This window comes from Peromyscus leucopus, chromosome X (assembly GCF_004664715.2).
Source record: "Peromyscus leucopus breed LL Stock chromosome X, UCI_PerLeu_2.1, whole genome shotgun sequence".
Lineage (NCBI taxonomy): Eukaryota > Metazoa > Chordata > Mammalia > Rodentia > Cricetidae > Peromyscus > Peromyscus leucopus.
In genome coordinates, this window is record NC_051083.1 from 60,039,791 (window position 1) to 60,057,549 (window position 17,759).

The 17,759-nt window shown below is 44.8% G+C and overlaps 1 protein-coding gene across 1 annotated transcript; it reads left to right on the plus strand.

Annotated features, from left to right (window-relative positions):
- The first annotated feature begins 11,364 nt into the window (after window positions 1-11,364).
- Awat1 (acyl-CoA wax alcohol acyltransferase 1) lies at window positions 11,365-17,629 on the plus strand. Its single transcript, XM_028883927.2, has 7 exons — window positions 11,365-11,542; window positions 12,570-12,677; window positions 12,945-13,015; window positions 14,131-14,335; window positions 14,955-15,126; window positions 16,741-16,940; window positions 17,158-17,629. The coding sequence occupies exons 1-7, from the start codon at window positions 11,467-11,469 to the stop codon at window positions 17,310-17,312; spliced, it is 987 nt and encodes a 328-aa protein (XP_028739760.1). The 5' UTR covers window positions 11,365-11,466; the 3' UTR covers window positions 17,313-17,629.
- The last annotated feature ends 130 nt before the right edge of the window (window positions 17,630-17,759 follow it).

The window sequence follows — 17,759 nt, forward strand, 5'->3', positions numbered from 1 at the left end:
GCTCTCTGTAAGAATGTAATGGTAGAATCCAGCTGCTGCTAAGGCCAAGGTACTTGAGGCAGCTCTCCCTTTCACAGATGTTGACGGGCACCCTATTGAGGCAGTGCCTGGGAGTCCCTAGTTTACCGATTTGATTTCCGGGAGCCAGAATCTGTCATCTGAGAAGTGAGTTTACATTAAAATGGGTATTAGTACCACACCCTGCTCACCACACCCTTCCCTGCCTCCCGCCTGGGAATCAGAGAGCCTGGTTGCAGGCTTCTGCTGCATAAACTCCCCCATCCTCAAAAAGGTATCAGAAAAAGACCCCATTTCAGCCACAGAGGTTTTGATTCCTCTCTTCAGAGACCCCACCAAGCTGTCTGTCTCTAGTGCTGGGAACCCCCACCATGCTGTTGTCTCTCTGTTCATAGGATTAATAACTTTTCTAATAAACTCCTTACTCCTCAGTAATCAGTTTCAATGTCCTTTTTGAAATAGCCCTCGGCTAGGCAATCTTTGAAAATTTTCACTCTCCACCGTATTTATTTATTTAGTGGAGGTTTTGTTGTTTGCTTTTCGAGCCAGAGTTTCTCTGTGTGTCCCTGGCTGTCCTGGAACTTGCTCTGTAGACCAGGCTGGCCTCAAACTCAGAGATCATACTGCCTCTGCCTCTTGGGTGCTGGGACTAAAGACCTGTGCCACTATGCCTGGCTCCCCTTGTTTTTAAACACAGCACATCTCGCTGAGCCTGGAGTTCACTGATTAGCTAGACTGCCTGACCCCCAAGCCCCCAGTTCCGTCCTGTCTCTAGTTTCCAGTACAGGAATCAGAGGTACACACTGCCACTCCTGGCCTTTTACGCGGATTCTGGGGATCTGAACTCAGGGCCTCGTGTTTGCACAGCAAAGCTGTCTATTCACTAGGCCACCTCCCAGCCCAATGACTGGCTTCTAATCTGAGCTGGTTCTGTGCTAGATTATGTGTATTTCAACACAACACGGGGAAGGTTTCAGAGGCTGGGAAATGCAGCTTTTATCTCATTAACAACAGTCCCTGGGAATGAATAAAACCCAGCCCTGGGCTTCGCTTTGGCTCAACAAGCATTCACTGGTGACTCAAGATAACTTATTTCTTCACAAACTGGCCACGATGAAGGGAATCCCCTGCTCGATCACTCAACTTCCTACTGTTTATTGTTGCTCACTCCACACTGGCCCCGCTTGCTGCCCCATGACCAGGGCCTTTGCAGCCGCTGTCTTCTCTGTCAGTGATAACCTCTTCCTCTAGATCCTACAAGTCTTCCCTGATCAACCTAGCTAAAACTGCAGCTCGTTCTCCATCCTGCTCAGCCTGGTTGATCGATCCTATTTTACCCCCCAGTCCACACTACCACTTGGCATTACTATACTATATTGGACATATTTGTGCTGTGTGCTTGATAGTTGCTGTCTTCTCTCCCTAGAACGGAAGCTCCGTAAGGACATAGGGTTTTGTCTACGTCCCTTCCGCAACCACAGCACCTAGTGTACTATGAAGCCCAGCACAGGTAGCAGCACATGGTAAATACTTGAATATTTGTTGGACAGATGAATGAGATATAAAATATTTTGCACTGAGGTCCTTGGCCTCATACTTATTTCCAACAGGTCTTAGCTAGAGAAAATATGAGGCATCAAGAGTGAGGAGTTTGGGGGTGAGCATGGAAATTCAGTTCTGACTTGAAATCCAGGAGGAGGCACTTCCAGAGGGAGCAGGAAGCTGAGCTCCAGTCCACTTACAGACTGAGAAGCACTCAGGCCAACTTTTGTGGAGATTAACCTGTTATTTTTTAGTCCCCACTAAAGTAATAATTGCTGTGGAATATTCCTTTACACTGTGTGAATATATGTCACTGTGATTGGTTTGATAAAGAAGCTGACTGGCCAATAGCTGGACAGAAAGAGATTGGGCAGGAGAGCCAGACTAGGAGAATGCTGGGAGGAAGAAGGGCAGAGTCAGAGGAGTTGCCAGCCAGACACAGAGGGTGCAGGAGACGAACGTGCCATGCTAATAAAGGTACTGCCACGTGGCAGAGTGTACATAAGGAATATGGGTTAACTTAAAATGTAAGAGCTAGTTAGTAATAAGCCTGAGCTATCGGTTGAGCATTTGTAATTAATATTAAGCCTCTGAGTGAATATTTGAGAGCAGCTGCAGGACAGAAACTTCCACCTACAAATTATTTTTTAGAAGAAAACCAAAAGTTCAAACCTTTGAAAAAATGTTTAAAAGTCTTCATAATCTCAGGGTGAGGGAAAGGGTTTATGAAATTATACCCCAAAAATTCAAACTTCAAAGGTAAGTATTATCCCAAATGGTCAGCTCCAAACACAGGCACATATAAGCAACACTAAGTTTGACTCAGTAGGGTGTGTGTGTGTGTGTGTGTGTGTGTGTGTGTGTGTGTGTGTGTGTAACTATAATAATTAAAGAATGGGTCATGAATTTGAGAAGTAGTTGTGGGCACAGGAAGAGTTGGTTGGAGTGGGTGAAGCAGAGGGCAGAAATGATGTAAATACAGTACTAAAATAGTAAAAATTAAATTTAGAAAAGGAAAGGAAAAGGTTGATAAATTAACAACAATAAAATTAAGAACTTAAAAATTTTAAGGAAAGCAAAGACAATCTACAAACTAGGCAACCAAGAACTCAGACACCTACTATGTGCCAGCAACTATCTGTAGACCTGCGAGTATGTAAACGTGTGGACAGACAATCCTGAGGGGGATCGTTTTCCCTGAGAATGACTCCCACAGTTTGATCCGTAGTTTAGTAGTATTGGGAGATGATAGAGCCGAGGGGAGGTGGAGCCTGTTAGAACACAGGTCATTTGAAGTGGGTATTTGAAAGGGTTAGTGAGAATCAGGTCCCTTCCCGTCTGTCTCCCACTGTGACAAAGGCCCCCAAGTGAGCATTAATTAAAACATCTGAAACCACGAGCAAAGCTAAAGCTTTCCTCTCTACAAGCTGGTTATCTCAGGTCTTTCAACACAGTAACAGGAAGTTGACTGTTAAGATACTGAGTTCAATGGTGACTTGACTTGCAGTCCTTCAACTTTGACAGTACAAGATGACACACATTAATTAAAAGCTGTATTTTGAATTTTGAGACTTTTCCCAGGTCAGTGATTCTCTTTTGTGATACTTAGCCGCGGCAGTGACTCACCCCTCCCCATGAGCCACACAATCAAGAAGGAAAGGACCTTATAGCCTGTGTTACTAGTCTAGAATGCTTGGCAGGTCAGGGGTATTAAATCCATTTTAACTTACAATATGTTTTAGTTAGAGTGAGCTTATCAGTATGTAAAACAATCATAAGTTGAGGGATGTCTATATCAAATGAAGGTAAACTTAAACAATGTCTGTTGTTTAGGAGACTTACATGCCTATGGGATAAAGTTACAGATGCAGCATAATAGACAAACATTGATATAGTGGTTGCTCGTGGTGCAGGTGGACAGAGCAATCATATGAGGGAAGAGCAGAATAAGGGCATTGGAAGTTACTAGTACTATCACTTTCTTTCCTTTTGGATTTGTTTTACAGTATGGGCTATCAAACCAAGAGCCTTGTATGTGCAAGGCTCACATGCTATCACTGAGATGCGCCCTCCCCCCATCCAGGAACATTTATTCTTGGTGATGAAGACATATATGTTTACTTATTTTTCTTTTAACTCTTTATATGCATGATGCATTCATTAAAGCACAAATAAAATAAAAAAGAGAGAACAACATGAGCAGATTTGTAAAGGCTTATATACTGTTTGCAGAAATAAGATGAATGGAAGGTAACTGGAAAGGCCACGTTAGTTTCTGCTGGTTCACTTTGTTCCATGTCAGATCCATAGTGTTGACTGGAATATCAGAACTTGTTCAGGCATGTCTGTGCTTCTTTGTTTTGTTTTGTTTTTGTTTATTTCGAGACAGGGTTTCTCTGTGTAGTTTTGGTGCCTGTCCTGGATCTCGCTCTGTAGACCAGGCTGGCCTCGAACTCACAGAGGTCTGCCTGCCTCTGCCTCCCGAGTGCTGAGATTAAAGGCGTGCGCCACTACCACTCGGCCCATGTCTATGCTTCTATCCCAACCATCCCTCATTGTTCACAAATCTTGGGGCAAATCTGAAGTTTTGTTTTGTTTAGAAAGCATGGTCATCATTTTTAAACTTAGAAATGCTTCCGAAAAATAAGACATGCAGACATATGTACATATGTGCATATAAAGAGTCAAAATAAATATGCATAATATTAGCAAGTACTGAATTTAGGTAGTTGGTGATATAAGAATAACATATCCTTATATTCTCCTTCTAATTTTCTTGTATGCTTGAAATTGCTTAAAATAAAAAAAAGTTGGAAGGCCTTTAGCAGCATCTCTCTGGGTCATCACCCTCCTACCATCCCTTAAGACTGTCAGCTAGTTACTTCATGTCTAGTACCTCTGGTCCCTAAAGACATTGGCGTTTTCCACCTCCGGCTTAGCTAGTCGGGCTGACTCCTATGTTTTCCTGACTCCTGCATGTAAATAAATCATAGTGTTGGGGCATGATAAGGTTTTCCTCACTCCCATTAGCTGAATAATCCATACGCAAAGCTTATGTTTTAAAAACAAGTCAAGTACAATAAGAGGATATAATTTCCCAGTACCCTACAGTGACAGACAGTCACTCCCTCCCAGCAGCTACAGTGACTATGGAAGGTATACCATATCTTATAATAGAAAGGTGGAGCCTTGGAAAAATCCAGTCATATCTGCTAACTTCTCTACCAGATTATATATAAATAAATATATATATATATACATATATATATATATATATATATATATATTTATCATTGTTTATGACTTGTCTCTCTAGAACCAATACTGGAAAGGCTGAGAAACTAAGCTCTTCGAGAAGCATCAACTGGGTAAGTAACAAAGTCCTTCATCATATTCTTGATACAATGTTGCTTGACATTGTTACCTACCCAGTGGTCACAGGCAATGTCTCTAAGGAGTCCCACGGAGGTGCATAGGCACCAGAGAGTTTGTAGCCAATAAGCTTCACCTTTAGGCTGAGTGGCTTCTAGTCCCTTACAGTCTAATCAGCTTAGACAGGACTGAAGCGAGTTTCCCAGTTACCGGTTACCTGGCCACATTCTAGGATGCCAAGTGCATTCTTCACAATCTGTAGTTTTCACACTTGCAGCTGCCATGCTGCCATGAACAAATCCTCCGCCCTTACTACCTCCAGCTTGGCTACTTCCCACCCACCATACAAAATGAATTCATCCAAAAAGCTTAGAGGAATCTGCAGATTGCCAGAGATAGACAGAGTAACAGGAGAAGCAGGCTGAGATTGGCCAATGACAGCACATGGCAGACGGGCCAGCTTGCCGAGGCAGGTAAGGAAATGGTAAAATCTCAGTCTGATTGTTTCCAATCACATGGCTAGAGAGTGATAAAGTTAATTTGCCCTTCTGAGCTCTAGCAACCTTTACTTGGACCTATGTACTTTCTACTGACTGTCGATTTGGGGAATGGCTTTGGCTTTGGCTTTATTCTCAGCCTTCCCACACTGCTGACCTCTTACCGCTCACCTTACAGCTTCCACCTGTTTTTTTTTTTTTATTTTTTGATATCTAGATCTCCATATGACTAGGCATTGTCTCAGGAGGATGTTGACACCTATCCAGCCTCCCCTGTGACCTGATTTTGCTGGGTTCTGCCCACATGCTATTTTGACAGAACTCACTTGCTCAGTTGACACTGGTCTGATCAATCCATAGAGGCTGGGCCTTGAAAACAAGACAAGTAAGAATCTACTAGAGCACCGGAAAGAAACCTTCAGCCTTCAGAGCTTAAGGCACTGCTAGTCAATGAACTGCTAAGCTCCAATTTAGGGACCAGTGGCACTTGCCCGGTGTGGTTCTCAAGGAAGAAATTCCTCTCAGGAATTGTTCTTAGCAAATAGATGTGTGTTGACAGAATCTGAGGGTAATAGAGACAGGCAGTGTAATGTGGAGGAATAGCAGGTATCAATAAAGATGGAAGGAGGGAGGGAGGGAGGAAGACCTGTAAAGTGATAAGAGTGTGGTGTACGTCATCAAGAGCCAGGTGTGGTTGCACAGCCTGTAATACCATCGCTCGGAAGTGTGGTAGGAGGATCAGGAGCTCAGGCCAGCCTCATCTACATAACAAGTTTGAGGCCAACCTAAGCTGCATGGAACCCTTGTCTCATAAAACCACAAAATCAGGAGAGCAGAGACTATGCCATCAACAAAAGATATAATTAATACAATTCAATGAGGTCACATTAATAAAAACAACAAAGAAGACAAAGGATTAGTGTTCTTACTAACAACCAGGTCTCCATATCCTCAGGTTTCCTAATCTCCTTTGGTCATTATTGCACTTCCTTTAATACAATTCAGGGCAGCCAAGTATACCCACATACCAAAAAAGTCCCTGGATGTCCCAGATATTCTGGCCATGGAGATTGCAAAACACTCTCACTGTTTTAGTTCAGGTGAAACTAGATTCATTTTCTTTCTTCTCAAAGGGGAAAGAAAATAATATGAAACACAGATATCTTACCCAAGTCTATTCTGAGTACAGACTGACCTAAATGATCCATTGCTTAAAAATTCTATTTTTTCCAGGTTCCATATCCCAGTGGGCCTGGCTAGCATTTAATTATTTTTAGGTGAATCTAAAAAGCAACATTACCAGGTGTAGTAGGATTAGAAGGTAAGAGGGATGTGTGTGTGTGTGTGTGTGTGTGTGTGTGTGTGTGTGTGTGTGAGAGAGAGAGAGAGAGAGAGAGAGAGAGAGAGAGAGAGAGAGAGAGAATCTACTTGCCCATCTGTTGGTAGAAGAGGATCATGGTCTCTCCCCAGGCCCAGAGTTCTCCTTACAAGGCGATGCAGCCTAGCTCTCTATGCCCATGCCTATGCCGTACCTACACGTCAATGGAGACAGACCTAGGAAAGCGTTTGACTCCTGCACCATGCCTAAACTCCTAAAGTTCACTGGGGAGAAGACACTGACCATCATAAAGGAGGTAATGCCGACCAGCAAGGAACCTTTCACTTACCAGTAAAGGACCCAGAAACCTGACTAGAGTTCAGAAGGTACTTAACTAAAAGCTAGTATTTCTGAGTGGGCATGGTAACCCACACCTGTAACTCCAGCAGTCAGGAGTGAAGGCTACAGGACCAGGAAGAGTTCAAGGTCAGCCTGGGCTATGTGAGATATTGTCTAAAAATGAAACAAAAGGGGCTGGAGGGATGATTCAGAGGTTAAGAGCTAGTGCAGCTCTTCCAGAGGACCTGAGTTCAGTTCCCAGGACCCAAATCAAGCAGTTCACTCACAACTGACAGCAACTCCAACTCCAGTGGATCCATGCTCACATTCCCACACACAAATACACACGCACCCACATAATTAAACAGAAGAGAACGTTTTAAATGAAACAAAAATAAATAAACCAGGTTTGGTGGTTCAAGCCTTTAGTCACAACACACAGAAGGCAGAGGCAGACAAATCTCTGTAAATTAGAGGGGTCTACACAACAAGTTCCAGGACAACCAGGACCACATAGTGAGTCCTTGTCTCAAATTAATTAGCTGATTAATTATTAAGAAAAATAATGCTCCACATACAATAGAAGTTTGATGAATGAATCATGGCGTGGCCATACAACGAATTGTCATATATGATGCTATAGTAACATGAAATAATGTCACAGTATACCATTTCATGCAAAACAGTTTACAAAATGGAATAAGGGATATGGCTCTATTTTGGTTAATTATTTTAAATAACCAACTTTGAACTTTTGGATTGTTGTTTCATTAATGGAACCTTTAATATGAGCAAAGCACTGAGCCAAGGACTCTGCATGAATTATTCTATATAAATGGGTCAATATTTAATCTTTACAAATGACAAAGTGGAAGTACTAAGCACTTAAGTCACTTAAGTGAGATCTCAGATATACATCTTGATGTGTGGACTCACAAATCCAAACTCAACAGTAATTTTATATTAATGACTACATTCGTATAGGGAAAAATACTCAAGAAAAATGGACACCAGGATGTTCGCAGTTAATAGTGATTACTTGTGAAAGGCGGGGTTATATGTAGCTTTTGTTTCTATTGTACTTTCCGGAGTCCTCTGAAAACTGACTGATTTACATGGATTATTTCCATAACCAGAAAGAAGGAAATAAAAATTACTTATTTTATTTTCATATGTATAGGTACTTGGTATGCATGTATATCTGTTCACCATGTATGAACCATGGAGGCCAGAAGAGGTTGTGAGCCTCCATGTGAGTGATGGGAATCAAATCCGGGTCCTCTGGAAGAGCAGCCAGTGCTCTTAATCACTGAGCCATCTCTCCAGACCCTGTAAACTTTTATTTAAAAAGAAGCAAGAAGCCATTGTTCACAGCCTATAGGAAGCAAACTGCTGAAACATGAGGGAGTAACTGCATTATTACAGAGCATTTTCTAACATGAATAAGTAGTATCTTGCACATCTATTGTTTCAAACAGATGCAAATACCATCATAATCTATGCGCACAGCAGGCTCAGTGTGTCATACGTTATCCAACTGATATTTAAAACATAATTATTATCATATGGAGGTCCATGAAATTTTATAGACGAAAATGCTAGTGCAAGGGGTGGGATCTGGTACTAAATGTAGTAAAAATTTTCTGTAGTTTAAGCGTCTTCTAAACAACCTGCCTTCTTTTTTTCCAGGGGCAGGAGGAAATAGAAAGGAATACTGAGACTTCGCACATTATTAAGAGGTTTAGCTAGGAGACTGGCTTCCTGGAGAAAACAATTTACAAGGATGAGAAAGTGTAGGCAGGAAAGTGATGTAGGACATTCTCTTCCGGAAAGAAAGTGTGCCAGGAGTGAGGCCTCATCCTGAACCCCAGCTGGCATCACCACCTCAGCAGAGCAACTATTCAGCAATACCTAACACTTGCCCTGGGGCCAGGAGAGTTTCTAGACCTGGAGGTGGAGGAGGGCACTCTGGGATAAGGGGAAGCAAAGCATATGGAACTTTCCTTAACACCAAACTGCCTCAAAGGTCTGTCGGCACCTGCCTTCCTCTCTTGCTTTCTTCCTACTCCCCTTGTGGAATGTGTCCTTTGGTTTATCTATTACTGTGCATCTTATTATTCCCCACTGAAGTCCCCACAACAAACGCCTCCATAGGATTCCAGTGATCTCATTACACATAAGCAATCATCTGATCACACAAAATCAACAACGAACCACTCAAGATTGCACACTTGACATCAATGGCCTAGAACTTGCCAGAAATTAAGAATAGTCACACTACTAGGTATGTAGTTCAATCATTGAGCATGTGCCCAGCATGCTCAAAGTCCTGAGTTCAGTCCCCAGCAAAAAACACACACACACACACACACACACACACACACACACACACACACACACACACACACCAGTTACACTGGCAAATAAAAGGTGGTCCATATCCCTTTAGATACATAGACTCTTCAGGCAGGAAAAGTGAAAACAACACACACTACAACAGAACATGCTGTAATGGGTATAAAGGGACAAAGTAAGAAAAGGGAGGCAGAGAGATGAATGAGGACTTTACCTCACTTCCTGTTCGGCCTGTAATTGGGTGCCACCTAATTCCAGCCCTTAGGAAAGAACAAAACTGGAGGAGAGACCTGTGTATTAAAACAGACTTGAGGGCTAGTGAGAGGGTGCAGTGGGCCAAAGTGCTTGCAGTACAAGCCTGGTGACCTGAGCTTGATCCCAGGAGTCCACATGATGGAAGAGAGAACCGACTCCCACAAGTTGTCTTCTGACCTGAACACACACACACACACACACACACACACACACACACACACACACACATTCAAAATAAACAAATTTGAGGCTTATGCTTCTCACGCTTGTAACTCCAACATTCAGGAAGCAGTGGAGTTTCTGTGGCCAGCCTGGCTAACATAGAGACTTATAGGTCAGCTGGGGCTATATAGCGGGACTCCATCTCAAAACAAAATGAACTTGAACTCTCCAAAAGTGCCACCAACATCAAGAAAGGCCAGGGAAGACCAGGAAAGTGTGGAGATAAAAAGACAATGATTAGGTGGAATGTGGAATCTTAATGGGATCCAGGAACAGAAAATGAACACTAGTGAAAAAGCAGCCACAATTCAAATAAAACGGAGAGTCCAGTTAGAGATTCTCCAGTCTAGAGTTCTTTAAGCATCAGAGAGGGCAAGCTGGGTGAAGGTAGAGGGAGCTCGCTGTACTGTTTTGTAACACCCTTAGAAACCCAAAAAGCAGAAATCTTAAATTTTGAATGATCAACAATAAATCATAGTTATTAAGGGATTACATCTGGAGAGGGGACCCATAGAAAATCATGAAGAAGATGACGCTAGGTTTTCAAATAATGCTTACTTGGAGAGGAGAAAGGATTGGGGCTGGGCTAAGTAGACAAGTTCTGTCTTCACCCAGGTTCTGCTTGGTAATAACTCGTCAAAGCATACATTCATTTAAGTGATTTCTGTATCTGGGTTTACTTTACAGAGAGAGTAAGGGTGCAGCTAAAAGAGATGCCCCAGTATCCAAATATAACCCGTGACTCTTGTTTCCAACTAACCAAAGAGACATTTGCCTATGTGTTGAATATTAGCTATTGTTGGAGAGTTGTTGCATTTGTTAAGGGTGGCAGTGGTAGTGACTGTGGAAGAAAGCATCTATCGTTCTCTATCCCCATAATGAAGGATTTGGTGATGAAATGGCGTCACACGGTTGCTGTAAAATACTCCTCCCACGCAAGGAGACGGATGAAACACGTATGCCAAAATGTTAATAGTTGGGGTTTTTGTTGTTTTGTTTGTTTTTCTGGTGCTTGGGTTCAAACAATAGTTAACAATAAATATAAAGATGAAAATGGGTTCCAGTCTCTACTTTTGTGTATATGTAGGAAAAGTGTGAGGCCAGACAGCCTTGCATCACTTTGCTTGAGGGCAACAGAGACTCAATTCGAGGTGTCCCTCACCCTGTCACCCCCAGAAGAGTCTTCCCACCAGTCACTTCCTGCAGTCTACACCCCCTGTGGTCTCTGAGTGGCCTGTGGGAGAGTTGCCCCTCTCTGGGTATCTGTCACTTAGACTTGACGCCAGTCACGCTCTCCTTTCTTCACCCTGATGTCCCCATAGTCCCAGGAAAGAGTCAAAGGGCAGTGGGTGGGGCTAGACCTGTGAGGGCAGTCCCCAGTGTTCCTGCAGTGGGTGGGGGGAGGGAGTTAGGGAAAAGAGGGGAGAGGGCAAGTGTCAGCTCTTCATAGTCTCATGCAGTCACCAGTAAGTGAGCCTGCAGAGGCTGGTGGCACCTTTCACTGGAACAGGCTCTGGGATCTTTACCTCCCTCAGGCTCCTGGGCATAATGCCTTGCTCTAAGAAGCCTGATTACTTACAGGGTTTGAGCCTTCTGCAGTGGCCCTTGAGCTACCTTGCCGTCTGTGAGTACTGAACCAAGAGGGCACAGCAACTCAAGAAGGCAGGGCCAGACCTGGGTGACGGTCTTATGGTCCTGGGAAGTCTCATTCTCGGTCTTTTGATCGACTTAGATAGCATTAGAGAGTCGAGCCATGGAGTCTTGTACTCTGAATGGAAAGGAAGGGATGAAGCCCCAGGGCACAGTGAGAAAAGACGGGAGTGTGGCGCACAGTCACCATAGGACTGTGCCAGCTAATTCCAGCCGCTCCTTAACCTGCACTGCCTATAGAGGGCAGATGTGCTGACAGGGTTGCCTTGGCAGCACGGCCTAGCACAGAGGAACAGTTAGCGTTGGAGGCTTAGAGAAGTGGGGCCTGTGGAGGTTTTGCTTCTTTGTTTGTTCTCTTGAGTGCCCTTGTTTTGGTGATGGACTGGTTGGGTTTTATGAGACAAGTCCATACTCAGTGTGGTCTCTAACTCATTACGCTCTCGTCTCAGCTTTCTGAGTGCTGGGATTACAGGTGCATGCCCACATGCCCAGCTACCTAGCCAGCATTTGAGCCAGAGAGTTTTCTACTCTGAGAGCGGATTGGTAGTGTGGAGAGAGAGAAAGACAGTGGAAAGAGTGTTGACTGAGCAAGAGGACAAGAAGGGTGGGTAGGAAGCAGCATGGGGATGGAGAAGTGGGCTGGGAATGGTCAAGGGAGAGTATGAGAACAATGGAAGGGAGACCCTAGCCCAGATTCTGGGATGGTGGCCGGGAAGCGAGAGAGGAGACAGGAAGGGGGAAATGATAGCTGAATATGAGCAGTAGATAAAAAGCTTGTTCTGGGCACAGAGCCAAAGTACAGGGATGGTGGCTAGCCAGGGAATCAGAGGAACAGGATGAGAGGTAGGAGGAGAACTGGAGATTGCATATGGTAGAGGACAGGAAAAATTTCTGAATGGTAAATGTCAGGACCTAGACTGTGCTGAAGCCCAGGATCGGAGTGTGGGCGTGGCCAAATTCTGCGGCCAGCACGAATTTGGTCTGGCCTACTCTCTCCTCAGTTTGGATCGGGCAGCCGTTGTTCATTTGCTTGCTGTTCACATCCCTGTGGCTGCTACCAACACTTTACTTTGTCTGGTTATTCCTGGACTGGAAGACTCCAAATCAAGGTAAGACTCATGAACCTAAGAAAAAGAATGTTCCACCATAGCCTAGAACCCTGCTTGCGGGAGGGTTCCACTCACCATGCCACAGACCCCTCTTCCAAGTTCTCAGAGCCACGAACGCCAGGCAGCTGGAACCATTCTGGGATTTCTTCCTTCCCTACCTCTGTAGCAGAGATGTGGTCCTCCATGTTGCTAGGGAACCCCTGGGTGAGTGAGAGGTATGGAGTAGCAATACTAATATCATCCTCTCTCCTGGCACTTTTGTCTCAGGTGGCAGGCGTTCAGCCTGGGTAAGGAACTGGTCTATCTGGACCCACATCAGGGACTATTTCCCTATTACAGTAAGTATCCCTTCCCCAGTGTCCTCTCAGCACTCAAAACACAGGCATTGTACCAGATAACTAAGAGTCTCCATAAAAAACTCAGCACCTTGGCAATGTGTCAGCTCTGGCTAGAGCACAGCATGGTCTTCTGTGCTTTGCTGGGATATTTTGGACACTCTTGGCATGACCTGTCATATGGCATTGGCTGAATGAAAGTATCATTCACGTTAACAAACATGATTCAAAATCTTCCACTAACCACATGTTTGGGCTTCAGAGAAGTAACTACAATGTGATTCTTCATGAGCAAGAAGCTCACATCCGATGGGGAGAAAGGGTAAGTGCGTAATAGGTGCAAGACACGAAGTGATTCTGATGGAGGATAGAAAAGAAATGCATCACAGATGTGGCAGTATCTCAACAAAGCTTTCAATGTTCGCTGGAAGTTTCCTAGGCAGATACTGGGGGCAGGTGAAGGAGGATACAGCAAGGAAGAGGTCCAGAAATGGACTGCTCTGAGGCGCCTTTGGGTAATCTTTAAAGTAGATGACAAACAGTCAGTGTCTGGCTTTTTAAAATGTTTTTATTTTTATTTGTGTATGAGCATTTTGCTTGCATGTATGTATGCATACAGCATGCATTCGGTGCCTGGGAAGACTAGAAGAGAACACCGGATCCCCTAGAACTGCACTTACAGGTGGTTGTGAGCAATCACGTGGGTGCTGGAACCCCAAATCAGGTCCTGTGCAAGTGCAGCAAGGGCTCCTAACTGCTGAGCCATCTCTCCAGCCCAAGTCCTGATTGTTTAGAGCAGAGAGAGCTTCCTGGCCATGGCATCCAACCTAACCGTGCACAAAGAAAATGATAATATGCCTAAACAGCTCATGGACACAGATGACTGACACTGCTTGAAGCCACAAGCAAGAGAAGAGGTTCACTAGTTCCAGTTGCCCTGGGTCCTATCTTGTCAGCCCAGGGCTGTGGAGATCAAGGTCCAGGCATCTGGAAACCCCGTGTGCTTTGTCTGTCAGGCAGCTGTTTCAGAGAACACCCAAATTCCTGACGTGTCTTCACCTTGTTGCTCCCTGTGAGCTCATTCCCCCCATCTATGCCATTTGTTTCCATGGTTGCAGATCCAGAAGACAAAGGACCTGTCACCTTCCCAGAACTACGTCATGGGGGTCCATCCCCACGGTCTCCTGACCTTCGGCGCCTTCTGCAACTTCTGCACTGAGTCCACAGGCTTCTCGAAGACCTTCCCAGGCATCACTCCTCACTTGGCCACACTGTCCTGGTTCTTCAAGATCCCCTTTATTAGGGAGTACCTCATGGCCAAAGGTGCTTCTGATCATACTCACTGGAGCTTCTGGTCCATTTCACTGTAGTTCTTTCATAAAATGCACCCCGTTAAGCCTCTTCACCCCCACTGCACCACTTCTTTGCCCCCATAATCATAGTGTGGAAGTCAAAGCATCCGTTCTGGAGTGAATCTTCCCGGGCTTCAATCTTGGCTGTGTTGTTTGCTCTAAGATCATAGCCAGATTAGCTAACTTCTAGTGGACTGAGCTTCCTCACCTGAAAAATAGTGCTGAAATGATTAAAGGGGAATTCTCTTAAGTGTAGTATCTTAAATAAGTAAAGCATTCAATGTAATGCCTGGTATAGAGTATGTGCTCAGTGAACAATAGGTATTGCTATTAATGGGAAGAAAGGAGTAGAATCAGAATTGAAATTCAGAGAGTTTTATTTTTCCCACTGCAGCTTCCAGCCAGTGCTTCCTACGGACATTACTTTCAAGTGAAACGTGTTCTCTCTGTCCACTGCCTTCTCTTCCCCACACTTCTGTCCCGTCTCCTTGAGCCTTTCCTCCTATGGGAACCCAGGAGCCAGTCTGTTCTCCCTGACATTTGCTCCTCTCCTGATGACTGTGTCCTCTCTGTGCCTTGATTCTCTCTAGGAGTATGTTCTGTGGGCCAGCCGTCCCTTGACTACCTGCTGAGCCATGGCACTGGAAACCTCGTGGGTATTGTTGTGGGAGGAGTGGGTGAGGCCCTACAGAGTGTGCCTAACACCACCACCCTCATCCTCCAGAAGCGCAAAGGGTTTGTGCGTACGGCCCTCCGACACGGGTAGGTGTCCCCCAACAGGAGGGGCAGGTGTCCCTCTCTGCACATTACCCTGTAGGTTGTGACAAGACGAGTACCATTTGAGTTTTGCCCCCGCCCCAGGAACTTATGACTGAGTAGGAGAGATGGGTGTAGAATTGTTTTTAAAGCTTTAGGCCATCTGCTTCCTCTCAGTGTGCTGCACCAGTTCCCAGGAAGTCAGACCATGAACGCTGGTACAATGTCCAAGGCAGTTAGGCTCAGGCTAGCATGTCAATCATGTCCACATTTCTCTGTGACTAGTAGATATAATCCACATTTGTCTGTTGATAATGAGTGCAAGGCACACTGCAGAACAATGAGTCTATGTGAAGAGCTGGAGTCTGGAGCCTGATTTGAAATCCTGGCTCCACAAGGCTTGAAGTATAGTAGTTCCATGATAGAGCAACTGCCTAACATGCATGAGACTCTGGGTTCCATCCCAGCACCAGATAATAATAATAATAACTATCATCATCATCGTCATCATCCCTGGCTGTATGACTTACCATGCATATTGGGACATCATTCTGAACCTTGGGATTTTCTTCTGGCTAACATGGCTCCTGATCATTGTTCCTCCTGCATGGGGTGACTGGGCTTTAACTTATGATCCCCCTGCCTCAGCTTCAATTATAGATCTAAGCCACCAGGTCCAATGAGTTATGAATGAATTCGCTCATATAAAATACCTACCACGTATCTTGCACACAATGGGTGATTGATTAATGTTAGGTGCACTGTGTTGGGAAATGAAGGGGAAAAAAACTGGTGTCTGGAGTAATAGGGAGCCTAGCAGTTCAGTAGTCTAGCTCACTGGACACAGGCAATCGTCCTATTGCACACTCAGGGAGGACATGAACCTATCTTCAAATGACCTCATCTGAGGGGCTATCAGTCTGGTGTATAATATACAGGGAGAGCTCTGAGCTGGAGCCAGGAGACCTGGGTTCTAGTCTAGGACCTGCTACTCTCTGGCTGCCTGAAGGACCTTGCCTTTTCTGGACCTGGGCTCATGACCTCGCTATTGGGAGGAACCAATCAGGTAACACATACCAAAATGCTGTGTTCTCTTCTTCTCATTTAAAGGCTGTAAGGAGCCTGATAGTTTTTCCTAGAACACTCACTGGTCATGGTGGGTTCTTGTGCCCTTTAAAAAAGAAATAATGTTCTCTGCTGGAATCCCATGACCCAAGGACAGAAAACCCTATACTTGGTCTCCTTCGGGGAAGGGCATTTCAAATATGTGCATCTATACACATTACCCACATCTTGTGATTTCTCTAACAGAAACTTAGATGTTTCATCCCTGACACTCGCTGGAAGCTTTGCGCCATGTGGTTGAGTATCTCTTCCAAGCTCTTCTTTCCTGTCTTTATCTCTGTGTCTTGCCCTTATAATCTAGGCTAGAGATAACACTCTCATTGGCCTAGAAATTTTCAAGACAAGACCTACTAAATAGGGAACGCTGTGAAGTGCAAAAAGAATGTTCTAGGCCTCTAGTATTGTATCTTAATGGAAGAGTGCATGGCCTTGAACAAAAGTCCTAGCATGGTTCCCATGATAGCCTGTGTCTGAGAAATGAGGATTTTCCTACAGGGCTCATCTGGTCCCTACCTTCACATTTGGAGAAACTGAGGTATATGACCAGGTGCTGTTCCATGAGGACAGCTGGATGTACAAGTTCCAAAGCTGCTTCCGCCGGATCTTTGGTTTCTATTTCTGTATCTTCTATGGACAAGGCTTCCATCAAGACTCCTTGGGACTCCTACCGTACCACAGACCCATTGTTACTGTAGGTGAGTGCTGCTCTCAGCCTCGGGGCCATCTACGCTCTTTCTCCCATCTATCTAGCTGCATCTTACCCTCTTCCACCAAATAAGAGGGCAACAGAGTGGGAGAAGCTGAGAGCTGACTGGAGTGGCCAGAGTATCTGGCCCTGGAAAAGAGAGGAGGGGAGAAGAAATGAGGATTCTGGCACTTTGACTCTTCTCTTTTTTCAATCTCTTTTGACAGTTGGGGAGCCTTTGCCCCTGCCCCGTGTTGAAAACCCAAGCCCAGAGATGGTGGACAAATACCATGCACTCTACATGGATGCCCTACACAAGCTGTTTGACCAGCATAAGGTCCAGAATGGCTGCTCCGACACCCAGAAGCTGCTTTTTGTGTGATGAAGAGACTCCCCTTGAGATCACCAAAGCACTTGCTTTGGAGAGTCCTGGGGAAGGAAGATGAAGGAGGCCATGTGTATGGTCAGGGAGGGGACATTAAGAGCTCCTTTCTGACCATAATACTGCCCCTGGCCACTCCCTCACGGGAGTTGTCCCTGAGGAGCTCCACCCAAACATTCTTCAGAGGGGAGCATCCTGAAGCCCCTCTAGTCTCAGGCCCTTTCTGAACCTGAAATCTTAGATCCTGAAGGACTCAAATGATGACCAGGCCGTCACCACTCCAATTTTTAAACATCTTAATAAAAAATTTAAATTAATGTGTACTTTGCATACCATAAATTTAGTCAGTTTGAAGTGCAAAGTCCAGCAATGTTCAGTATTTTCAAAGAGCTGTACAGTGACCACTACAAGCTCCTTTGGGAGTTCTTTCAAGCACTGCTAGAAACC